General features: G+C 37.8%; 5 protein-coding genes and 2 pseudogenes across 8 annotated transcripts; 4 read left to right on the top strand and 3 right to left on the bottom strand.

Moving 5' to 3' along the window:
• The first annotated feature begins 714 nt into the window (after positions 1–714).
• Positions 715–1,499, top strand: LOC104739186 (protein AGENET DOMAIN (AGD)-CONTAINING P1-like). Its single transcript, XM_010459459.3, has one exon. The coding sequence runs from the start codon at positions 811–813 to the stop codon at positions 1,234–1,236; it is 426 nt and encodes a 141-aa protein (XP_010457761.1). The 5' UTR covers positions 715–810; the 3' UTR covers positions 1,237–1,499.
• Positions 1,500–2,696: 1,197 nt separating this feature from the next.
• On the top strand, positions 2,697–3,681 carry LOC104739185 (heavy metal-associated isoprenylated plant protein 28). Of its 2 annotated transcripts, XM_010459458.3 has the most exons (3): positions 2,697–2,807; positions 2,927–3,002; positions 3,114–3,681. In XM_010459458.3, the coding sequence occupies exons 1-3, from the start codon at positions 2,802–2,804 to the stop codon at positions 3,488–3,490; spliced, it is 459 nt and encodes a 152-aa protein (XP_010457760.1). In that variant the 5' UTR covers positions 2,697–2,801; the 3' UTR covers positions 3,491–3,681. The 2 variants fall into 2 exon arrangements, with proteins under 2 accessions (XP_010457760.1, XP_087340265.1); XM_087484139.1 differs by lacking the exon at positions 2,697–2,807 and having other exon boundaries at positions 2,894–3,002.
• On the bottom strand, positions 3,673–4,791 carry LOC104743168 (uncharacterized). Its single transcript, XM_019235280.2, has 3 exons — positions 4,548–4,791; positions 4,398–4,442; positions 3,673–4,222 (listed from the first exon to the last, which is right to left on the bottom strand). Exons 1-3 carry the CDS (start codon positions 4,683–4,685, stop codon positions 3,767–3,769), a joined length of 639 nt encoding a protein of 212 aa, XP_019090825.1. The 5' UTR covers positions 4,686–4,791; the 3' UTR covers positions 3,673–3,766.
• A 167-nt stretch (positions 4,792–4,958) lies between these two features.
• LOC147927772 (putative acyl-coenzyme A oxidase 3.2, peroxisomal) lies at positions 4,959–10,787 on the bottom strand (annotated as a pseudogene). The gene is made up of 13 exons (XR_015579914.1): positions 10,228–10,787; positions 9,990–10,108; positions 9,780–9,890; positions 9,521–9,693; positions 9,334–9,433; positions 9,167–9,242; positions 8,895–9,071; positions 8,677–8,859; positions 8,424–8,571; positions 8,231–8,341; positions 8,073–8,147; positions 5,593–5,619; positions 4,959–5,312 (listed from the first exon to the last, which is right to left on the bottom strand). The product of XR_015579914.1 is annotated as a putative acyl-coenzyme A oxidase 3.2, peroxisomal (transcript).
• Positions 10,788–12,226: 1,439 nt separating this feature from the next.
• LOC104739183 (acyl-coenzyme A oxidase 3, peroxisomal) lies at positions 12,227–16,205 on the bottom strand. Its single transcript, XM_010459454.3, has 13 exons — positions 15,522–16,205; positions 15,117–15,234; positions 14,922–15,029; positions 14,648–14,820; positions 14,466–14,565; positions 14,310–14,384; positions 14,073–14,203; positions 13,865–14,000; positions 13,651–13,770; positions 13,421–13,567; positions 13,218–13,322; positions 13,016–13,117; positions 12,227–12,674 (listed from the first exon to the last, which is right to left on the bottom strand). The coding sequence occupies exons 1-13, from the start codon at positions 15,989–15,991 to the stop codon at positions 12,432–12,434; spliced, it is 2,028 nt and encodes a 675-aa protein (XP_010457756.1). The 5' UTR covers positions 15,992–16,205; the 3' UTR covers positions 12,227–12,431.
• An 839-nt stretch (positions 16,206–17,044) lies between these two features.
• On the top strand, positions 17,045–19,099 carry LOC104739181 (LOB domain-containing protein 2 pseudogene; annotated as a pseudogene). The gene is made up of 2 exons (XR_015579913.1): positions 17,045–17,127; positions 18,271–19,099. The product of XR_015579913.1 is annotated as an LOB domain-containing protein 2 pseudogene (transcript).
• LOC104739182 (pentatricopeptide repeat-containing protein At1g06270) lies at positions 19,003–20,820 on the top strand. The gene is made up of 2 exons (XM_010459453.3): positions 19,003–19,481; positions 19,577–20,820. The coding sequence occupies exon 2, from the start codon at positions 19,644–19,646 to the stop codon at positions 20,664–20,666; it is 1,023 nt and encodes a 340-aa protein (XP_010457755.1). The 5' UTR covers positions 19,003–19,481; positions 19,577–19,643; the 3' UTR covers positions 20,667–20,820.
• The last annotated feature ends 289 nt before the right edge of the window (positions 20,821–21,109 follow it).

Here is a 21,109-nt window from a genome sequence, read left to right as displayed (position 1 = left end):
TATACGATGGTTTTCCTTGTTTTAGTTTAAGATGGTATACCATAAGTTAACTAATTTTATTTTTATTCTTTTCTGGTCAAATGTTTATTACGTAAGTTGGTAAGATAAATCAATGAAAACGGCCTACCATCATATCGACAGCTACCAGAAAATCGCACAAATTTGCAGTATCATCTGCAGACAATATATAGAATTAGAGGGTGGTAAAATAACACCAACTTAATGGTGTCTGATATGAAAACATAATAATGTATTTGGGTCATCACTGGAAAATGCTGGTGGCATTAAATTTTAAACATTCGCTATTCTCAACCTTTAAGTATAGTACAATCTGTTTGTCTGTGACAAGAAAAATTCCGATTACGCAAATTCAAACCAGTCGCTGTGATGAGACCCATGATAACCAGATATTTGCGTCTGAGATAGATAGTGTGACCAATGCAATGATAATTAATGATTAGATTCACAGTGAAAAACAAATTAGGTTTTTATCGCTGTTACATATACTATTCCCCACTCGGTAGTAGTTAAAAGTTGAATTTATTAAGCTGCATGTCCTCATTGGTTAATCGTATGAATATACTTATATGATATGATCTATTTCCCATTCAATTATAAAGGAAAAGGAAAAAGAAAAAAGATAAGTAGATAACAACGATACGGACAAAAAAAGGAAAGATTTTAAAAAGGTAAAAACGCAAAAACAAAAGGAAACAATTCTCTTATAAAATACACCAAATCCTTCTCTTCGTACTGAAATCAAAAAAATCAGAAGAGAAAAAAGTTTGGATCATATTGAAATCCTTAACAATGGAGTTCGTGAAAGGAGATCAAGTTGAAGTCTGCAGCAAGGAAGACGGTTTCTTGGGGTCTTACTTCAGCGCCACGGTATTGTCGAAGACTCCCGAGAGATCCGGATCCTACTACAAAGTTAAGTACAAGAATCTCGTGTCCGAGGAGGACGAATCTAAACGGTTAATCGAAGTCATCTCAGCCGACGAACTCCGTCCGATGCCTCCCAAATCTCTTCCCGTAGTGTTCCACCGCCACGAAAAGGTCGATGCTTTCGACAAAGACGGGTGGTGGGTCGGAGAGGTCATCGGTGGGAGAAGCGACTTGTACTCCATTTACTTTGCGACGACCGGCGAGGAGCTCAAGTACCCTCTTTACCGTCTCAGAAGGCATCTCGAATGGGTTAACGGTGACTGGGTTTCTTCTACAAGAAGGCAACAATAACGTTATTGAATTAGGGTTTCTATCATCGTTGTTTTTTCACTCTGCCATGTTTCTTCTTGTTCTCTGTTTATTATGGATAATTCTAGGGTTTTGATTTTAAAGACGATGTGCTCTGTTTCTTCTTGTCCTCTGTTTCTTTATGTATCTTTATAATTCTGGGGCTTTGTTTTTAAAGACATTGTTGCTCTGTTTCTTAAATTCGGTTCCTGGCTCAGATAGGTAGCGTTCAAGCAAATATAAAAATATAATCTTTTGTTTGTGCATATTGATTTGTAATTACGAAAAATTGGCAAAATAATGACTCCTGAGTCCTTAACCCCCCATGGTTTTTTAATTTAATCAGAGGCGTTATTATAAACAGAACAGGTAAGGGAACGGGGTACATATAGGCACACAATGCTGTTACACGTACGAAACATGATAACAAATATATAAATCCAACATTATATACGAGTATTTGACTTATTTACTCTTCTTAATTTCTGAGTTTTGAATGAAAAAGAGAACTTTAATGTAGATACATGAACCAAAATGCAATTATGCAAGGCCAGTTCTATCACAGGCTTGCACATTCACTGTAACGCCAAATTATCGAGCCATATACAACCGAACCGCTCTTAAATCTTGTGATAACAAAATGGGAAGTTTAACAAAGTTCAATAAAACACTTTAACGAGTAGATCGAAAGACGATTTCCCCCCTCAATGTGATCCTCGAAAGCCTCTAGACCGGTTTAAGTCATATATAACTTTTGGTTTTGATAAATTTGATTACGAGACAATATATAATTGGTCGGCTAATATGGACCAGATCCGTCAGTTTCGCTCGCTGAGCACTAAGTGTCATTCGTCCATGCTTTGCTCCCAAGTTTACATTCAATTGAATTCTCATAAGTCAACTTTGCTCTCTCAATCGAGTCATCCTTAATTCACATTTACAACCAATAAAAGGTCAACGTTCATCTTAAATTGTAGTTTAGAAAATATTGTTGGCCATAAAGTTAAAACTTTGGACGTTCCAATAAGACAACTCAACGATCGATCAACACCCCGCACAAATAAAATTACCTCACAAAAAAAACCTTAATTTTTTTTTTGCAAGTTAAATAGAATGATAACCAAAATATGATTATTTTAGTAAAGCTGATACATAGTTACATGACTGATGACTCATTGACTGTATATCTATTTTTGAATAATCTATGGGTCAACTTTCAAATGTGATTGAAATTTGAAGCTACATGCAATGCCGAAAATATAAATATTGAAACTAGATTAAGTTTCCGTTGTGGATGCCCATCAGAAGCAACCTCCTCCCAACTCATATATGGTTTACAAATAAAAGTCGGTGCGATAATAATAATACCTTATTTCTGGTCCCCATACTATTAAATGTAGAAAACTTGTAATTTTAAAATCAAGCAAAAGGGGGTTCGTAAGCTTGAAGAGCAAGGAACCCTATATATATCGAACATTTCAATGCCATCCATTGATCAATATTCATTGTAAACCTCACAATTTTGATCTGACTACCTTCATTCTAAAAATCATCAACAAAAGTTCAAGATGACGGTAAGCATATTTCTTTTGGTTTAATTTGTTGTTTTACTTATTGCATGGATCGATGCTGTATTAATTTTTTTTTTCTTCTACATGAAATGAATTTAACAATCTCTAATCCATCTACACAGACTATTGAGATGAGAGTTCACATGGATTGTGTGGGATGCGAAAGCAGAGTTAAAAATACTCTTCAGAAGATGAGAGGTGAAACATCATAATTGATCTCTCTAGCAAATTGCTTTATTTGTATATTGTGTGTGTAAATCATAAACTAGATAGCCATAATTTGTTTGTTTGTTGAAATAATGAAAACAGGAGTGGATGAAGTAGAAATCGACATGATGCAGCAGAAAGTGACGGTGACTGGCTATGCCGATCAGAAGAAGGTTCTAAAGAAAGTGAGAAAAACGGGTCGGCGAGCTGAGCTATGGCAGCTTCCATATAACCCTGATCACCTAGGAGGCGGGGGAAGCAGCAGCAACGGCGGATACTTCTACAACCCTCAGGGCTGCAACGGCCCAATAAACCACGCGGCGCCAGTGCCGACATCGTCTTACAACTATTACAAGCATGGTTACGATAGCAATGAGTATTCGTCTTACAGGCACCACCCTGTTCATGCCTCTATCTTCAGCCACCAGACTGGTGCCAAGTTTAGTGATGAGAATCCCAATGCTTGTTCTATTATGTGAAGTTAACAAAGCTAAAATTATCATGTACTTTCAAGTCTTCGTTGATGATGCTCCTATCTTCTACTTCTTCATCTTTTGGGCTTATATTATGTAATGTCATTACAGCTCATTTATCAGTAACTCTGTATTTTTTTTTCTTGTATAATGCATAGTTATCTATTAATATAAGCAATGGATCCAAATTTCACAAACCCAATCTATATAGTAGAAGAAGAACACTAAAATTTAGGAAACACACAGTTTTGTTTGTTTGGAATTAGGAAGGTGTAATAAGATTTAAGGAATAGTAGTAGTAGTAGTAGTAAACCTGGAAGGGAAAGTGTTGTAGTAGTGAGAGAGTGGTTTAGGTGCAGAAGCAGCTTCGTTGACAGAGGTGATGCTCTTCATAGTCTTTCTGGTTCGAACCTTTCTGGGGAATGATGAGATCATTGCTGTTGTTGTTGTTGTTGTGGTGAGATTCTTCAGTTTCTTGTCATGAGCAGCAGGTTTCTTGGTGGTCATAGAGGGTTTCTTTCTCTTGTTGGATTTGGTCTGATAAGGTTTGGGAACTGGCGACTCGGAATTGATGATCTGGAGGGAGGTGAAACAGCATTCCTGCCATTTCAAAGCTTCGATGTCGGTTATGACTTCGTCGAGAGTTAGGGAAGACGACGACGACGACGAGACTGAATTCAGAGTCGAGCGAGAGGGATCTATTAGATCTAGTGAATCCACGATTTCGCCTAGAATTTTCTGGTAAAACAACATCAACCGCCGATTAAACCAACCAGACATTTTGAAATTCCCAGACGTAAATCGGATAAATTCGAAAATCGATTCTCAAACCAAAAGCAATTTCTAACTAACAGCGATCGATGATGATCAGTAGTGGTGAGTGAGATTGATTTTTTTGGTTTTTTTTGTTTACCTTATGAGCTTGGTGGAGCTTTCGGAAACCGTGCATATGAATGATCTACAAGCACGAGTCGAACGAATGAAGAAGAAGAAGATGTTAGAGAAGAAGATAGGTAGAGAATCATCATCAGCTGGAGAAATCGATCGAGTGAAGGAGAGAAACCTGATTGAGGTAAGAGATGGTGAAGTCGTCGACGGACGTGCCAGTATCAGCGGAGAAGAAATCAACGTATTCTTCCAGACTCATCTTCTTCTCTACTCTAAACTTCATACTTCCTTCTTCCTTCTTCTTCATCTTCATCCTTCCTTCCTCGTCTCTCTCTCTCTCTCTCTCTCGGGATTATTGTTTCGTTTCGCAGTAGTGGTGGTGTATTATGTATGGATGGATTGTCAAAAAGAAAAAGTTCAAAATCGGATAGAGATAGATACAAAAAAAAATAGTTTGTTAGATCCTGCAAAAAGACCCAAATACCCCTCTTTCTATTCCATATTTTCGGATTCCAGTCATTCGAGGAGGGAGGAGGCTTATCAAACGAATCAATTCTAAATATCATTTGTCCCAAACCAAATCTGGTGTTGTGAATTTGCCATAACTTGAGGTTAATCACAAAACTTGATCTTACATAACATATAAGCCTTTTTATTATTATACGCCAGCTTCAGTTTGAAATCTTGGAATTGGGGAAGTTATTATTAAACTCAAGACCAAGCGTTGGCTTCGAACCAGTTGAATGCAATTGGACCCAAGAACAAACGCATCAGGTATCCCGAATGAAGCCACCAGTGCAAGTGCGTGAGGTCTAAACTTCTCTCCTCACATCTCCGACGTTCTCTCGAGAGAGATACCCGTAGTATCTCAGCAACGATGCATCTTCTTCCAAGCTTATATTCAATGCGTACGCTGATATCTTACTACACCCAATACATCCTAGCATAAAATAACATAAAATGCTGGTCAGCATTTGCTAGTCTTCTCTTTTAGTGTATAATAGTCTACAGCACAACTACATAGCCGAACAAAAGCCTTCACATGACACCAGGTTTACTGAAATACTGTGTTTGTCCTATAGATTTAAAGCTCCCATGAAGAAAAGGGAAGCATTAATTTATGCCAAAAAATAAATCATACGATACGAAAACTTAAGGTGACTCTTAGGCTTAGCTAGAAGAAAAAACAACCATCATCATCTCACTAATTGACAGCTCACCTTAAGTGAGCCAGGAGGCAGTTTGGCCTCAACATCCAAAACTAGGCCTGGGAATCCGAACCGAACCGAATTGTCCGAACCAAACCGAACCGAGATTCGGACAATTCGGTTCGGTTATATTTGTTTTTTGATTCCGATCGGAATGGTTTTCAAAGATTTTTGGTTTTGTCTTCGGTTCGGTTCGGAGAGACAAAACCGACGGAAACCCAAAATTTAATCCTAGGTATATAAGCTAATAGACCGGTTTATTTAATTAGTTCTAACCCTAAACCTAATCTATCTAAACTCTTCCTCTTAGCGGCGACAAAGAAAGAGATTGTCGAGTTTCTGATCCGATCCTGGTCTTTTCTTGTCCCGATCAACCTTGTGTTTAATCTTCAGTGTAAGTTCTTTTGTCTTAATCCTTTATAAGTTGTGCTCGTTTAAACAAACTCAAAATTGGCTAGATTTTTGTCGGTTAAACCCTTAAACGACTTGTAATCTTTCGCCTATTGTTCTAAAGCATCGTGTAATAGATTTTTATTGTTGTCCTTCTTTGATTCGTTGTATAGATCTAGGATTTGTTGTTCTTGGTTTGATTCTTTGCTTTAGATGTCCGGTAGTTATGGCTAGAACTAAGTATGTGTTATTACTTGGTTTGATTCTAAGTATGTGTTAGGTTGTTACTTGTTAGACTGATCTTTGCTTTTGTTTGTACCGTTAGTGTTAGTCTTTAGACTTGGACTGATCTTTTTCACTTGTTGTTTTTAACAAATGTCTCATGATTCTGGAGAAGAGAACATTGACCCGGTTCTACAAGAAGAGATTGATGATGGTCCGACAGCTTCTTCAGTTGGTGGGAAGAGAAGACGAACTCAGGCTGCAACTTCTCCTGTACCGTCCCAACCGAGGAAAAAGCCAGCTCATAGATCTCCGGTTTGGGAGCATTTTGTTCAGCAAGCACATGATCAGGCCCTCGCCAACTGTCGGTACTGTGGTCAAGCTCTAGGATGTGACACAGTGATTCATGGAACAAGTGCAATGAAGAATCACATTAGTAGGTGTAAGTTGTACAAGATGCATCTAGAGAGTGGTAGTCAGAGTGTGTTGGCTGGTGATAGCAGTGGTGTAATGACTGCAATCAAGTATGATCAAGCTTTGTTCAGAAGGTCTGTGAATGAGATGATCGTTCTTAATGAGCTGTCGTTCAGAAGGGCTGTGTATGCAAAGTATGTGATGAAGTTGAGCGTAAGTGAACAAGTTGTACCAACTACTGGTGGAGTCGTAGCTGATCCTGGAGTACCAGCAAGTGATTTGTATGATTTGTCGAATGAGGATGGTTATGAGAGGATGGATACGCTGTACTCCGAGATGGTGGCTGAATGCACAAATGAAGAATGTAGCAGTGAGCTAGATATATACTTGTTGGAGAAACCGGTGCTAAGGACTCCAACTGCTATGGGATTGGACTTTGATGTTCTATCTTGGTGGGGGCGAAACAGTTCTAAATTCTCAGTCTTATCTGAGCTAGCTAGAGATATCCTTGCTGTTCAAGTGTCTTCGGTTGCCTCTGAATCCGCATTTAGCACAAGTGGTCGGATCTTGGACCCTTATCGCAGTTCTATGTCACCTTTTATGGTCGAGTCGTTGGTTTGCACCCAGCAGTGGCTGAGGAATACCATTCAAGCAGATAAATTAGCAAGCTTAGTTCTGATGTTTGAAGAATTGCAGTTTCATTAGTCCTTAGGTAACCCATTTCTCATAATTCTTACCTTTTTCATTACTTTTTTGTGGATTAATGACTAATTTAGCAACATTTTCCTTGTGCAGCTACACAAAATGTGACTCATCCAATTGCGGATCCGTGATTTAGAGAAGAACAAGGGAGACTAGAACCAAATAATGATAGTAAAAGGTTGTCTCTCTTTCTCTACATCTTTTGCATAAAAAAAACTCATAACAATTAACTATTTTTTGGAATAGAGTAAGTAGAGAATGACAATATACCAAATGCGTAGAGGTAAGAGAAAAGGATCATTGGTATATTGTCAATTCTCATTCTCTCTATTAACTTTTGGCAAGTGACTTAACTTTTGGCAATTGTCTCCTAATATCTTTGTGACCATGGAGACTTTTGTAAGTGTGGTTTTTTGTAAATTGTCTCCCATAATCTCTTTATGTATAAGAGAAGTAGGATTGACTGATGCACACTTGTATTTGTTGTTTTTTGTAACCATGACTTGTATCCTATCTTAAGAAGAAGTTAAATGTCATGAATCATATTCTATTTAGTTGTTGTTGTATTGTGTTTGTTCGACATTGTTGGTGTATTGACAAGTCTCAATGAAAACCGCAATAACCGAACCTCCGAACCGAAATAACCGTGTCTGAACCGAACCGAACCGATCGATTAGTCGGTTAGATTCGGTAGAGTTTTCAGATTCCGAATAAACCGATAACCGAATAAACCGACCCGAATTACCCGAATAAACCGAATTCGCAGGCCTATCCAAAACGGTTTGCAGTCTTGCTTTTTCTGTGAAAGCTTTACTTATGTCTTCACCAAGTTGATGATTCTGGAGGAAGATCCAAAGAACCATTATTATATGTACAGTATATAAGGAACTGAAAGAAAGGTTATATGATAAGAAATGCTAACCAGGAGGAAGGAGAACTCTCTGGTTTCTCCCAATCCCATCCCTTGAAGCTCTGCAACTTGACAAGTAAACTGTTCTAGAAGATCTCGCTCTCTTAACCAGAACACATTTTTCTGGCAGGGACAAAATACAAGAGATGTTTTACTAAAAGCTGAGTTCATCTAAATAATCAATGCGAGGGAAAAGATTTATGACCTGGAAGTGGCTGCATCTGAGGGTAGATGATGTGAGTTGAGTCGGCAATACAGGACGTGGACTGTTCATGTGCTCTAACCCAACCCTTTGAAGGATTTATTTTACTTCTTACACGATACGTATTCAGCAAAAAGTGCCTTGCTCACCTATTCAGCAAAAAGTGCCTTGCTCACCTACGTTTCACATCTGAACGGATAAGGTCACATTGTATTGTCAAAACAAAGAAAGTCACAGCATTGATTATGTTCCTTAAGCTGCATCAGAACATTATTGTCACCCTCAAATGTAGTCTGCACATCATATCCGCCTTTTAAATGACCAACTCGGTTTTCTGTTTTCAAACCTTGGCCTCCAACAGCTTCACGACATTGGTTATCGTAGGTGTACTTTTTGACCCTTGTCTCAATTTCGACAGAATGGAGGAGATATAAACCTGCTAAGTGTATTATTTTAACAGTAAAGATATAGCACACATCTTCCGAGAGGGAAAACATACTGGTGGTCAGAAAGATCCTTACGTCTTTGCTAGGAGAGGTAAAATTCGTCTTTGATGGCTTGGATAATCAAGAAGGAGGACTTCAGGATCATTGGCTGCAATAGAGAAGGCTCTTCTTGATAGTGAGTACCTTACAACAACAGCTAATCCGAGATGCCACAGTATTCAGTTAGAATCTAATAAGTAACATTTAGTCCGGAGATATTCAAGTTGATATCTCACAAAAGATTATTTCTGTAAGGAGATACCTTTGCAGAATAAATTGCACTTGAGGCAATCGTAACACGGCCAGAGGTCAAAGGGGCCAAGAATGCTCCAAGTCTCTGAAACAATAATTGGAAACACTGGGGTCTGCACCTTCACAAACAACATAAAGTTTATCCTATAAAAATGGTTCAAAGGTGTAGCATATACCTGATCAGGATCTTTAATTGCGCTGACATACTTCCCATCAGATGAAACATCAGCAACTGAGTTCAATAAATTCTCCCATGGAATCCGAAGATTGTCAAACCTATAATCATTGAGCAATCTCACACTAAGTGCACCCCTTTGTTTAGCGTAAAAGTAAGTATATGACAAAGAGTTGTGTTGTAAATACCATATTCGGCCATTGTCAACACCGTTTAAACCAATTTTATGTCCACAGTCAGCAATGCGGACGTTTGGACAAATGTTGCCATCTTGATCTCTGATTTGAGCAATAAAGACATGAATCCCCTGGTTGGTTTCGTTTATATTAAGCTGTGAAATCACGATTGCATGGGTAGCATGCTGAACAACCAAAAAAGCATATCACAAAGTCAGTATATGGCAGATCAGTGAAGAAGAAAACTGAGTTAAGCATAGTGCCTACTTACATTAGCTGCCTCACCGATCCAATACTTCTGAGAAGATTCACAAGGAGTATTGATCACAAACTCTTCACTTGCTGGGTCATAATAAGTAGTCACTGTTTCAATTCCCCTAACCTGAAAGCCTAAAGCAAAAGAGTCAAATTAAAGATTCCCATTACATATATAACAGTTTAGGAGATGTGCAAAAGGACAGTAAAAAGAACATTTTCATACATTCGTTCCATGGCCCAACTCAGTCATTGCAAAGCAGCCCTTGACAACATAATCTTCAGTGTCATTGAGCCACTTTTCATGGTGACGCTTTGTCCCAAAGAACTTAAACAGCATTACCCCTGAATTCAAATCATGCCAATGTCAATATCCCAGATACTTGCCACACTAGTACAAACATAAATCTCTCTTATAGAGGAGCAGAACACATCTCCAAATTGAGAAAATCAAAGGGACATACCATAACAAGAAGTGAACACCGAGTTTGGCGGAGAGGGAGAGTAGTCATAAATCCCACAAACTTCGTACAAAGCAAACTTCTTGAGCTCAGCTTCAGGACCTGTCTCCGTCAATCGAGCAAGTACAAGTCCCTCCGCATACACTTATCTCGCGCTGCTGCTCCATCGTCTGATTGTAATCCGGCGAGACGAAAGTCTTGCCTCCTCTCACCTTCGGATTGAAGAGATTGCTCTGAATCATGAGCCCAAAAAGCCAGTCGAGCACTTCCTCATCTCATTGACTTGGAATCCGTTGAGCTCCGGTGGATAGTACTGCAAACATAACTCCGGCGTGAGGGAAAGGTTCGAAGAAGGCGGAGGTGATCGGAGTATGTGGTTGGTGGGCTCGCCGGAGTGCACGGTTCTCCGACATGTTCTAGAGGGATTCAGAGAATAGGGTTTCACCTTAAACAGCATCAATCTCGATGTTCCAGAGAGGGAAGTGAACAAATTTTGAAATTTTTTTTGGGGGTGCTGAGAGACTTTGTAGTACTGTGTAATTAATTCCTTCTCCATGAGAGTCCAAGAGAAATAGAGAATATGTTCCCTTACCCCGAAACATAGCGTAGCCTCAGAGAGCAGAGGACGAATAAATCTAATCCCTCTTGACAGTTGACACTTTTAGGAATCTTGAATTTTGTTTTTGTCCCGTGCTCTCTCTCTCTATGTCACTCCGTTAGCATCGTCGTCGTCGTCGTCATAGATTTCTCCCGACGGAGATGAAGAAGAGAAAAACAAGACTAGGCCCAGTTATTAGGCCCGTTTCTTTAGTTACAACATCAACTTGACAAGATTAGCCCAATTGAGAAAAGCCGGTGTTATGTTGTTATTGACCGACATACAATAATGCCTTTTCCTTTTCTTTTGTTTTATTTTTGGGGATCATGTTGTTTCCTTTTTTTTTTGGGCATGCTCGTTTCCTTTAAATACAGTAATACTCGTCCGTCTTCATTCATTCAGAATCTAAAAGAAAAGAAAAAAAAGAAGATGAAAAACAGAATGAAGAGCGGCCTCCTCGGCTCCTCCTAAAGTGTCACTCGTCTCGTTAAGGTAGCCGCAGAGGCAGAGATTAACGGCGGGATTACCTGCGCGAGATCTTCAAATTCCCTCGAACTAATCTACTGAGGTTTTGGTTCGAGAGAGAGAGCAAGTTTTGCTGCTTAATTCCATCATTGACGACTTTTAGAGACGGATACTTTTCCACCATCACGCCACTAAAAACCTCATCAGGTTATGTTTTCTTTATTTGCACTACTCTTTCCGTTTGGAGTAATTTTGGAACTCGATCTTTCACTTTATCTTAATAAAGTTGGTTTTTCTTATTTTCTCCTTTTCGTGTTTTACTCATTCGCTTATTTATGCCCTAATTTTCTATGCGCGTGTTTTTCTTTTGTTTAACAAAAACATTGAGGTCTTATCCAATTGATTTCTTGCGTTGCAGGGCATTCGACATTCGGCTGGACTTCAGTCTCACTCTGTTTCTTGTTATTTACAACAACAGTGAAATCGATGAAGGAGAGAGATTTCGATATTGGTGATGATGGTTTATCTGGAGGTTCATCATATGCCGCATGAGAACGTAAAGGTTAGCTTTTTTTTTTTCTTAATTCTTTTCTTTCGCTTCTTTACTTTTTACAACCCTAGCTCTACAAGTAAAACTCATTTACAACCTAAACCCCAATTAAGAACTTTAGCTTGTCATATTAATTAAAATAAAATAAAAACAAATGATTTATACAATTGTGAAAACTAACCGAGTGTAGACTCCTGTCATTTAAGATCGTTAGATATGTCATACACTCAATATGTTTTTTACACTTGACATAAATTGTTTGGGTTATTTTTAGTTAATATAACAAACTAAAATATAAATGCTGGTAATGAAACATGAATGACGAATTACAAATATAAGTATTCCAAAATTATATCCACAACTGAACCAATAAAAAATCATAACAATTATTGACTATAATTTGAATATTATTACCAAACTATTTTTTGTTTGGACCAGTTTAAGTAAAGAATAAAAACTCTGGATACATACATATATTGCATACCCCTTTTATTAGAAAAAGCTTACAACAGCTTATGTAGATATCGTGTGTGGAAAAATAACTTTAATTTTAGGAGATGTGGGAATTGTGGAAGAGAATACAACTAGTAGTAACTAAACTGAAGACCAAGCGTTGGCTTCCACCCAGTTGAATGCAATTGGACTCAGAAAGGAGTCTGGAATGCCGAATGAAGTGACGAGTGCAAGTGCGTGAGGTCTAAGCTCTCCACAGAGCTTAGAAACTTCTCTCCTCACATCTCCAACATTTTCCCGAGAGAGGTAACCGTATCTCAGCAACGATGGATCTTCTTCCAAGCTGATCAATGCATACATTGATCTTACAAGACCCAACACATCCTGTCATCAAATACATGGACGTAGTTAGTTTAGATTAGTTCCTCTTGTAGTCGTAGTCTTCTTCACTCTTACTACTACACAAAGAACAAAGCTCTGCTTTTCCCTTTTGTGTGACTTAAAGTCGATCTACTACCGTGCCTAGAGAAGGAAAACATCCCACTAGGCTCACAGCATTTTACAAGCTATCGAGCAATGACCTAATGTTTAACATCAATTACTCTGCACGTTAATCATATGACATGGAAGCCTGAGGTACCATCCGTGATCCTTAGCTAGCAAAAACAACTATGACTCAACTAAATAGGTTCAAAACATCACAAATAATAATCAGATTTACTAACCTTTACTGAGCCAGCAGGTAATTTTGCCTCAGCATCCAAAATGGTTTGCAGTAGTGCCTTCTCTGTAAAAGCTTTACCCAAGTCTTCAGCAAGTTGATGACTCTGCAAGCCCGGATGAAAAGGAAAAGAAAGCCAAGTTACTGAATCCTAAAGGCTGGAGAACATAAACGGAAAGCAAATTTTATTTGAGAAAGTTGCTTACCTGGAGGAACGAGATCTCTCGACTTTCTCCTCTCCCTTGAAGCTGTGCAACTTCAGAAGTAAATCGTTCCAGCAGATCTCGCTCTCTTAAGCAGAACACATTTGTCTGGTAAGGGCAAAATACAAGAAAACGTTTAACAAAAAATTGAAAATTCATTTAAATTTAATGATAAGATGGGAAACATGTATGAGGAGGCATATGACCTGGAACTGGCTGCATCTGAGGGTAGACGATGTGAGTTGAGTTGGCAATACAGGACGAGAAGTGTTCATGTGCTCCAATCCCAATCCTTTAAAAGGTTTGTTTCTCTTCTTACACGACACATATTCAGCAAAAAGTGCCTTGCTCACCTAAGTTTCACATAAGAAATGGTCAAAACAAGAAAATTTACAGCATTGATGGTGTTCATAAATCACAATAATCTGCTGCTTACCTGCTGCATCAATACATTATTGTCACCCTCAAATGTAGTCTGCACATCAAATTCACCTTTCAACTGACCAACTAAATTTTCTGTTTTGATACCTTGCCCTCCGACAGCTTCACGACATTCCTTAGGAAAAACACACCAAAAAAATCCTCAGTATGGCTTATGGGCAGGATAGCTTTCTCACATAACCGTGCGTATAATGTATTGGTATATTAACCTGAAGTGTTCGCATATTGTGCCAGGTGAGAACAGCTTTGAACCCACTTGAAACGACGTGGATGGCTTTGTTGGTCTCAGGTGTCCTCTTCACGTAAATCATCTTCAATTCATTTGCAGCAAAACTCATAGCATATCTGCGATAAATGAGAAATAAATAATGAAAACAACTCATCTTGTAAAAACTTGATGGCTATAAAGATCCTTACGTCTTCGCTAGGAGTGGTAGCAGTCGCCTCTGATGACTTGGGTAATCAAGAAGGAGGACTTCAGGACCATTGGCGGTAACAGAGAAGGCTCTTCTCGATAATGAGTACCTTATAGCAGTAGCTAATCCGACCTACCACAGTAAAATCTCAATCAACTTGACAACTACATTTGTTCCTACATCTTATCTTACAAAATATTTATGTAAGAGACAAAAATAAAACTAGAGAAATCTGTACCTTTGCGGAATAAATCGCACTTGATGCAATCGTGACTCTGCCAGAGGTCAAAGGGGCCATGAATGCTCCAAATCTCTGAAATTAAAAAATGGAAACATTACCACTGCAACTCGACAAGTATATCCCATAAAAATGGTTCTAAGGAGTAGCATTTACCTGATCAGGATCTTTAATTGCGCTAACATACTTCCCATCTGATGAAACATCAGCAACTGCATTCAATAAGTTCTCTCTTGGAATTCGAAGATTGTCAAACCTATAATCATAGTGAAATCTTCCATGAAGTATACACCCTTAGTATAAGGTAGAATTACATAAACGTTTGAGTGTATGAGTACCATATCCGGCCATTGTCAACACCATTCAAACCAATTTTGTGTCCACAGTCAGCAATGCGGATGTTTGGACATATGTTACCATCTTGATCCCTAATTTGGGCGATAAACGCATGAACCCCCTGATTGGTTCCATTGATATGAAGCTGTGAAAACACAATTGTGTGGGTTGCATGCTGAACAACGGAAATTAATACAACGTGAGTCAGAATTTAGAAACTAAACAGAACATAGGATTTTTGGTACACTCAAGATAGGTATAATAATAGCAACTTACATTAGCTGCTCCACCGATCCAATACTTCTGAGCAGATTCACAAGGAGTAGTTATCACAAACTCCTCACTTGTTGGGTCATAAGTAGTCACAGTTTCAATTCCCCGTACCTATAATAAAATAAAGAAATATATCGAAATCAATATAGGTGTTGAAAGATCACCAAGACAAACGTGTGGAAACAGAAATATGCATACATTACTTCCATGGCCTAGCTCAGTCATTGCAAAACATCCTTTGACAACATAATCTTCGGTGTTCTTCAGCCACTTTTCATGGTGACGCTTCGTTCCAAAGAACTTTACAGCATTACCCCTGAGTACCACAGAAACAAACTTATAACTACTATATGACGCTAAATCACTTTCAAAGAGTTGCAAAAGAGCTACCTAGATCCTCATAGAGGCGGATCTCATGATTTAGTTTCTATAACCGTACCTAACTGACTAAAACACAAACTAACCATTTCAGATGAACTTTGCAGTGATCACTTTTTAAAAACCAACAAGACCAAACACATCTGTACTAAGAAACCAAATGTCCAATCACAAGCTTGTCTTTTTCTTTATTTTTTTTTTTTTAAATCAAGGATTTGAACGTACCACAAGAAGAAATGAACACCAACTTTGATGGAGACGGAGTGATCATAAATCCCGCAAACCTCGAGCAGAGCTAATTTCCTGAGCTCAGCATCAGGACCTGACTCCGTCAACCACCCTTTAAAAACACCATTCTCGAGCAAGTACCAGATCCGTTTCATGGTGATCTCACGCTGCTGCTCCATCGTCTGATTGTAATCCGGCGACACGAAGATCTTGCCCCCTCTCTCTTTACGATTAAACAGATTGCTCTGCGTCATGAGCCCATAAATCCAATCCCGATCCACCACGTTGTGTCCGTCGAGAAGTTTCCTCATCTCTTTGACATCGAATACGCAGCTCTCGTTGAGCTCCGGTGGAGAGTATTGCAAACATATCTCGCGCGTCAGGGATAGGTTCGAAGACGGAGGAGTTGATTGGAGTATGTGATTGACGAGAACATTAACTCGCTGGAGTGCGCGATTATCCGACATTTTTTTCCCTAGAGAAAATTTGAGTTTGCGTACACCAATTTCAATTTTCCTGGAAAATTTTAATTTTCTCGAGAAAGTGACGTTGTTTTAGTTGTTGTTATAAGGAAGAAGATGAAGAAGTTGCAACGGTGGTGAGATTACGTAAATACCCTTTGAGAAAATTAATTTAAAACCAATTTGTAATGTTAGGTGTCGAGACCATGACGCGGCTCCTAGGGAAAAGCGCGAACGGATTTTAATTGGGATAAGGTCGTCTATCTTTATCGCCGTTCAATCTCAGCCGTTGAATTCACTTATCGATCGGTCAACTTGTTTTTTTTTTTTTTTGGTTTTTTATATCTAACCAACCGGTCAACGTGGACACCAAATAACCAAATATTAAAAAGTCATCTTTGATTATGAATTTATGATTATGATTATCTCTTAGACCGGTGCATATGATTAGTTATCTCTCGATCGTTGTAAAGTTGTAACCCTAGTGTCCACGCATTATTTTCTACTCTAAGTCACGGCACATCGATTTTATAATTGAAGCCAATTTGTCACACTGGTACATATTATGGTTTTGATATTCTCCATCGGTCTGATTGGTTAACAAAAGTTCTTATAGATTAACATATTGTTTGAGAGTATCATGGCTCTTGCATAAGACAATATGAGAAAAGACATAAACATAGTAATAGAAAGATATATAACTCATGATAATCTAATATATATATATCTCAATTATGACTATATAAAAACAAACTTAAATATTGAAACAACCAAAAAAATTAATATATTGATTTTTTCTAACATAGTAGTATTATTTTTCTTTCCACGTATTCTTTTTCCAAAAATCAAATACAAATCGAAAATTCGTTTTGTTTATTGATTTCATAGTTGTTAATTGTCCTTTCTCATGAGCAACCTAAAAACTCATAATCGACCCTTCATCCAAACACCTTTTTCTTTCATTAACCAAACAATCTTTTCATGTTCATCAGACAAACTCTTTGTGCACCATTAATTATTCATCTTTCTTTATCCAAAATTACAATACTAAATTATAAATACCCCTTATTATTAATATAAACCCCATGCATAGCTTCAATTGCTATTAACACACAAATGAAGGTAAATAAAAGAGCCAACAGGTTTGTATTAACCCTTCCCGAAGTTATATATGTTCAAACTCTTATTATTCTTTTGTGGAAACTCTTATTTCCTTGTCAATTGTGACTACGGTGTGTATAGATTTTATAATGCTTCAATTAGTCTACCGGCCAGATCATCCATGCATATATGTATATATATATATATATTTGTGTGAGTCCCATAAAATTATAGCACTATATGAAAATTTTGTCATACTTAATTACCAAATATTTAGTACATTGTTCCCTCTTAATATGTTGGCTAGTAGTAATACGTGTATTAATAGCTAATCCCATATATTAATAGCTATAAGGACTGGTTGAAATGAAGACCATATTGCATATTCATGTACATGTAGAAACATGCATGTGAAAATATTAATAGCTATCGTTAAATTAATCTATATATTCCGACTCCTAATTTGTTTCTATTACGGTATATATGTGTATATGCTATGTTCTATATATTTTTTTCGTTAACTTCATATAGTCATATTAACCCACCAGTTATTTAAAAATTAGAAACTATATATAGGTTATCCAAAACATTTTTGATTTTTGTATACACTCTTTAAGAAAAAAACAACTTTTTATACGAAAAGCATAAATTATATATAGTAGAAATATTCCACTCAAGTTATAAATTGTAAAATATATATATATATATATATATATATATATATGATTTAGTATTTTTTGTAATATCATCGTTATTGTATTACACTTGAATCCAAACCCGTAAATATACTACAAGTAGTTTGTACTAAGAAAAATTGTAGAATGATTCTTTTCAGCGGTGGTATATCTTAAAGTCAGTATCGGCTTTACTACTAAATCCAAAATCGGCTTTATCATCGAATACTTAGGGAAATGTAACCAATCGAATATTTCTCTAAATTTATAATGTTAAAACTTTTTAATAAACAACCAAAAGTGTAAACCTCTTCTATACCATGTGAATTCTAATTCCCCAAAGTCACGTTAGAATATCTATATCAAATTAATTGTCGAAACTCGAAAGATTAATAGGTTTTAACAACTAATCAAACCCTAGTTAACGATCTAGCTAGACGATTTGTTTAACTTTTTGAATGTCTTCACCTGATCGATCACTGACATCTAGTATTGTATTATAATTTTAAGTTTCCTTTACTAAGGACATGACATGATGCAAAGGAACTCCAATACCACCACCAACAACAACAACAACATCTCCAATAACTCATCGTCGCATCAAGCATGTGCGTCATGCAAACACCAAAGGAAGAAATGCAACAACGAATGTATCTTATCCCCGTATTACCCAGCCCGCAAGACTAAAGAGTTTCAGGCCGTGCACAAGGTCTTCGGTGTCAGTAACGTACAGAAAATGGTACGGACCGTACGTGAAGAGGACCGTACCAAGCTGTCTGATTCTTTGACTTGGGAAGCTCTATGGAGACAGAAAGATCCGGTCCTTGGCTCATACGGAGAGTATAGGAGGGTTTGTGAAGAGCTCAAGTTATACAAAAGCTTGGTTCATAATCAACCACTCCTTGGTTGGGATAATAATCATCAACGAGTATATACCAACAATAACAACAACAAGACCGGATTAGTGATGAATTCAAGTGGATCGGTAGGATTTTGTGTTAATAACAATGGTGTTGGCGGTGTGAATGGGGAGATTGTTAATGGTGGATCATATACATCAAGGGATTTGCAAGGTGGTTGGGAAAATCTAAAGCACGATCAAAGGCAACAATGTTATGCAGCAGTGATCAATGGTTTTAAACAAGGGCAATACTATCTCCCACGTTAAATGTTTAATTGTTACGTGTTCTAATCGAATACGAAGCATGTTATATAGTTGACTATTTCATAATTATTGAATTCGTGTTGTATTTTATGTCTCCCAGAGTTAAAAAAGTTGTACGGTTATTCACTCATTATGTATGTCCCTGCTGCAATAGTAAAAATTCATAGTTAAGTATACGCTATAATTTTGATAAAAGTTACTGGACCGATCAATTTCCGGTTAAACTAAACCTTTTGAATAAATCCGGTTAGGTTTAACAAGACAGAGGCTGGTATAGAATCAAACGCAACGCTTCTCTACTCTTTGAGTCTGGAGAAGATTCCTTTGTTCAAATCAACCCATTCATTCTGCTTCTACATATCAAATCTGTGGAGGACGTATTCGATCGAAGTTCAATGGGTATTCCGGATTACTCACTTTGATCCGGTTTACCAAATCTCAAGTTATTGTCTATACATTTGAGTTCTCCGGATTTTGCCGTCCAGTTGTTCGATGATATTCCCCTGTGAAGGAAAATATCATTCGTCCTGTAAAAAGCTTCAATTTTTCTAAAAAGGTATGAATTTTGCTTATATTGAACATTAGTCTTTCGTTCACCATCATCATCGACGTTAGTTGACTGACTCAGGTGTACTTTATGTTTTACGACAGGAAAGGAAGCTTTTTTCTGATGCCAAGTTGATGAGTTTATAGTTGATCAGGTCTCTGGGAATAGGAAATGGCAATTCTCTTGACACATTTGCGAAAACCCTTTGCTTTTTCCCGGTCCTGCATTCTGTTTTCTCGATCAATCTCTTCTTTTGAAGCGGTTGAAAAGGCTATAAAATGTGCTGTTGAAACAAAGGAGTATCTTAGAATCCCTGACCTTGTTGTGTCACTCAAAGAGCCTTACCAAAACTCAATGTTATTCTCTTTTCTCTCTGCTTTCCACCATCATCATAGAATCAGAGTCATTGATGAAATCCTCCAAAGTTTTGTGCCCGTGAGACCACGTTCGCTTCCCAAAATTGTCTACTCCAGCCTTCTTACTTACTGTCTTCAGAGTTCTGATCCGCTTCCTTTGTCTTTCGCGATCCTTCAACGCACTCTTCGTTCTGGCTGTCTTCCTAATCCTCAGACTCATCTCCTTCTGTCTGATGCTTGGCTTGAACGGCGACGAGGATCCCAGTCTGTTGCAGATATTATTAATGAGATGAAATTGATTGGATATAGCCCTGATACTGGAACTTGCAATTATCTAGTGTCCTCTCTCTGTGCTGTTGATAAGTTGGATGAGGCCGTTAAAGTTGTTGAGGAAATGGGTGCAGCTGGCTGTATTCCTGATGTGGAGAGTTATGGGGCCGTGATTAATTCATTGTGTTTGGCTAGAAAGACTAACGATGTGGTGAATATAGTCAAAGAAATGGTGAGCAAGGCTGGTATTTCTCCACGGAAAGGGATGTTGACAAAAGTAGCATCAGCTTTGAGAGCCAACAGGGAAACTTGGAAAGCCATTGAGATGATCGAGTTTGTAGAAAGTCGAGATTACCCTGTGGAATTTGAGAGCTATGAGGTATTAGTCGAGGGTTGTCTTGAGGTTAGGGAATACATTTTGGCAGGGAAGATGGTTATGAGAATGACTGATAGAGGGTTCATACCATATATCAAGGTTAGGCAAAAAGTGGTCGAGCGTCTTATTAGCATCGGTGAATGGAAGCTTGCTTGTACTGTTAGAGAAAGGCTTTCGGAACTGAAGTCCTAGGTATTTCCTGTAGTCACTCAGATAAATGTTACGATTTTGTAAGAATAGCTGCAGTTCCGATCCTGGAATGAAACTCATACCCCAAACTTGGGAATAATTTTTGTTGTTTCTGATTAGACAAACTTTTGTTTTATAATAGTTCAATTTGTCTCCATATCTTTTGATTATTGTGCACTCCATCTGCAAGTTTGTTGTGGAGCATTTGTAGTGTCAAGTGAGCATAAAGATAATGTGGAGAGAATGTGTTAGTATAGTGAAATACTGAAATCATTGGAAGCTGATGCAGAATTTTCTTTTTGCGGACTTATATGGATGCTATTTGTTGTTACTTGTTGTCGTCGTCAGAATTTTAGCTTATACCTTAGGTTGTGAGGATTCTCTTTTTCCATGAGACCCTTGTGTTTGTTCAATATCACTAGACTTAATGCGAAGCCTTATAAGAA

The sequence above is a fragment of the Camelina sativa genome, chromosome 14, assembly GCF_030686135.1.
Source record: "Camelina sativa cultivar CO46 ecotype springtype chromosome 14, ASM3068613v1".
Classification (NCBI taxonomy): domain Eukaryota; kingdom Viridiplantae; phylum Streptophyta; class Magnoliopsida; order Brassicales; family Brassicaceae; genus Camelina; species Camelina sativa.
The sequence above is the reverse complement of the archived record's forward strand: the minus strand, read 5'-3'. Positions and strand labels throughout refer to the sequence as shown.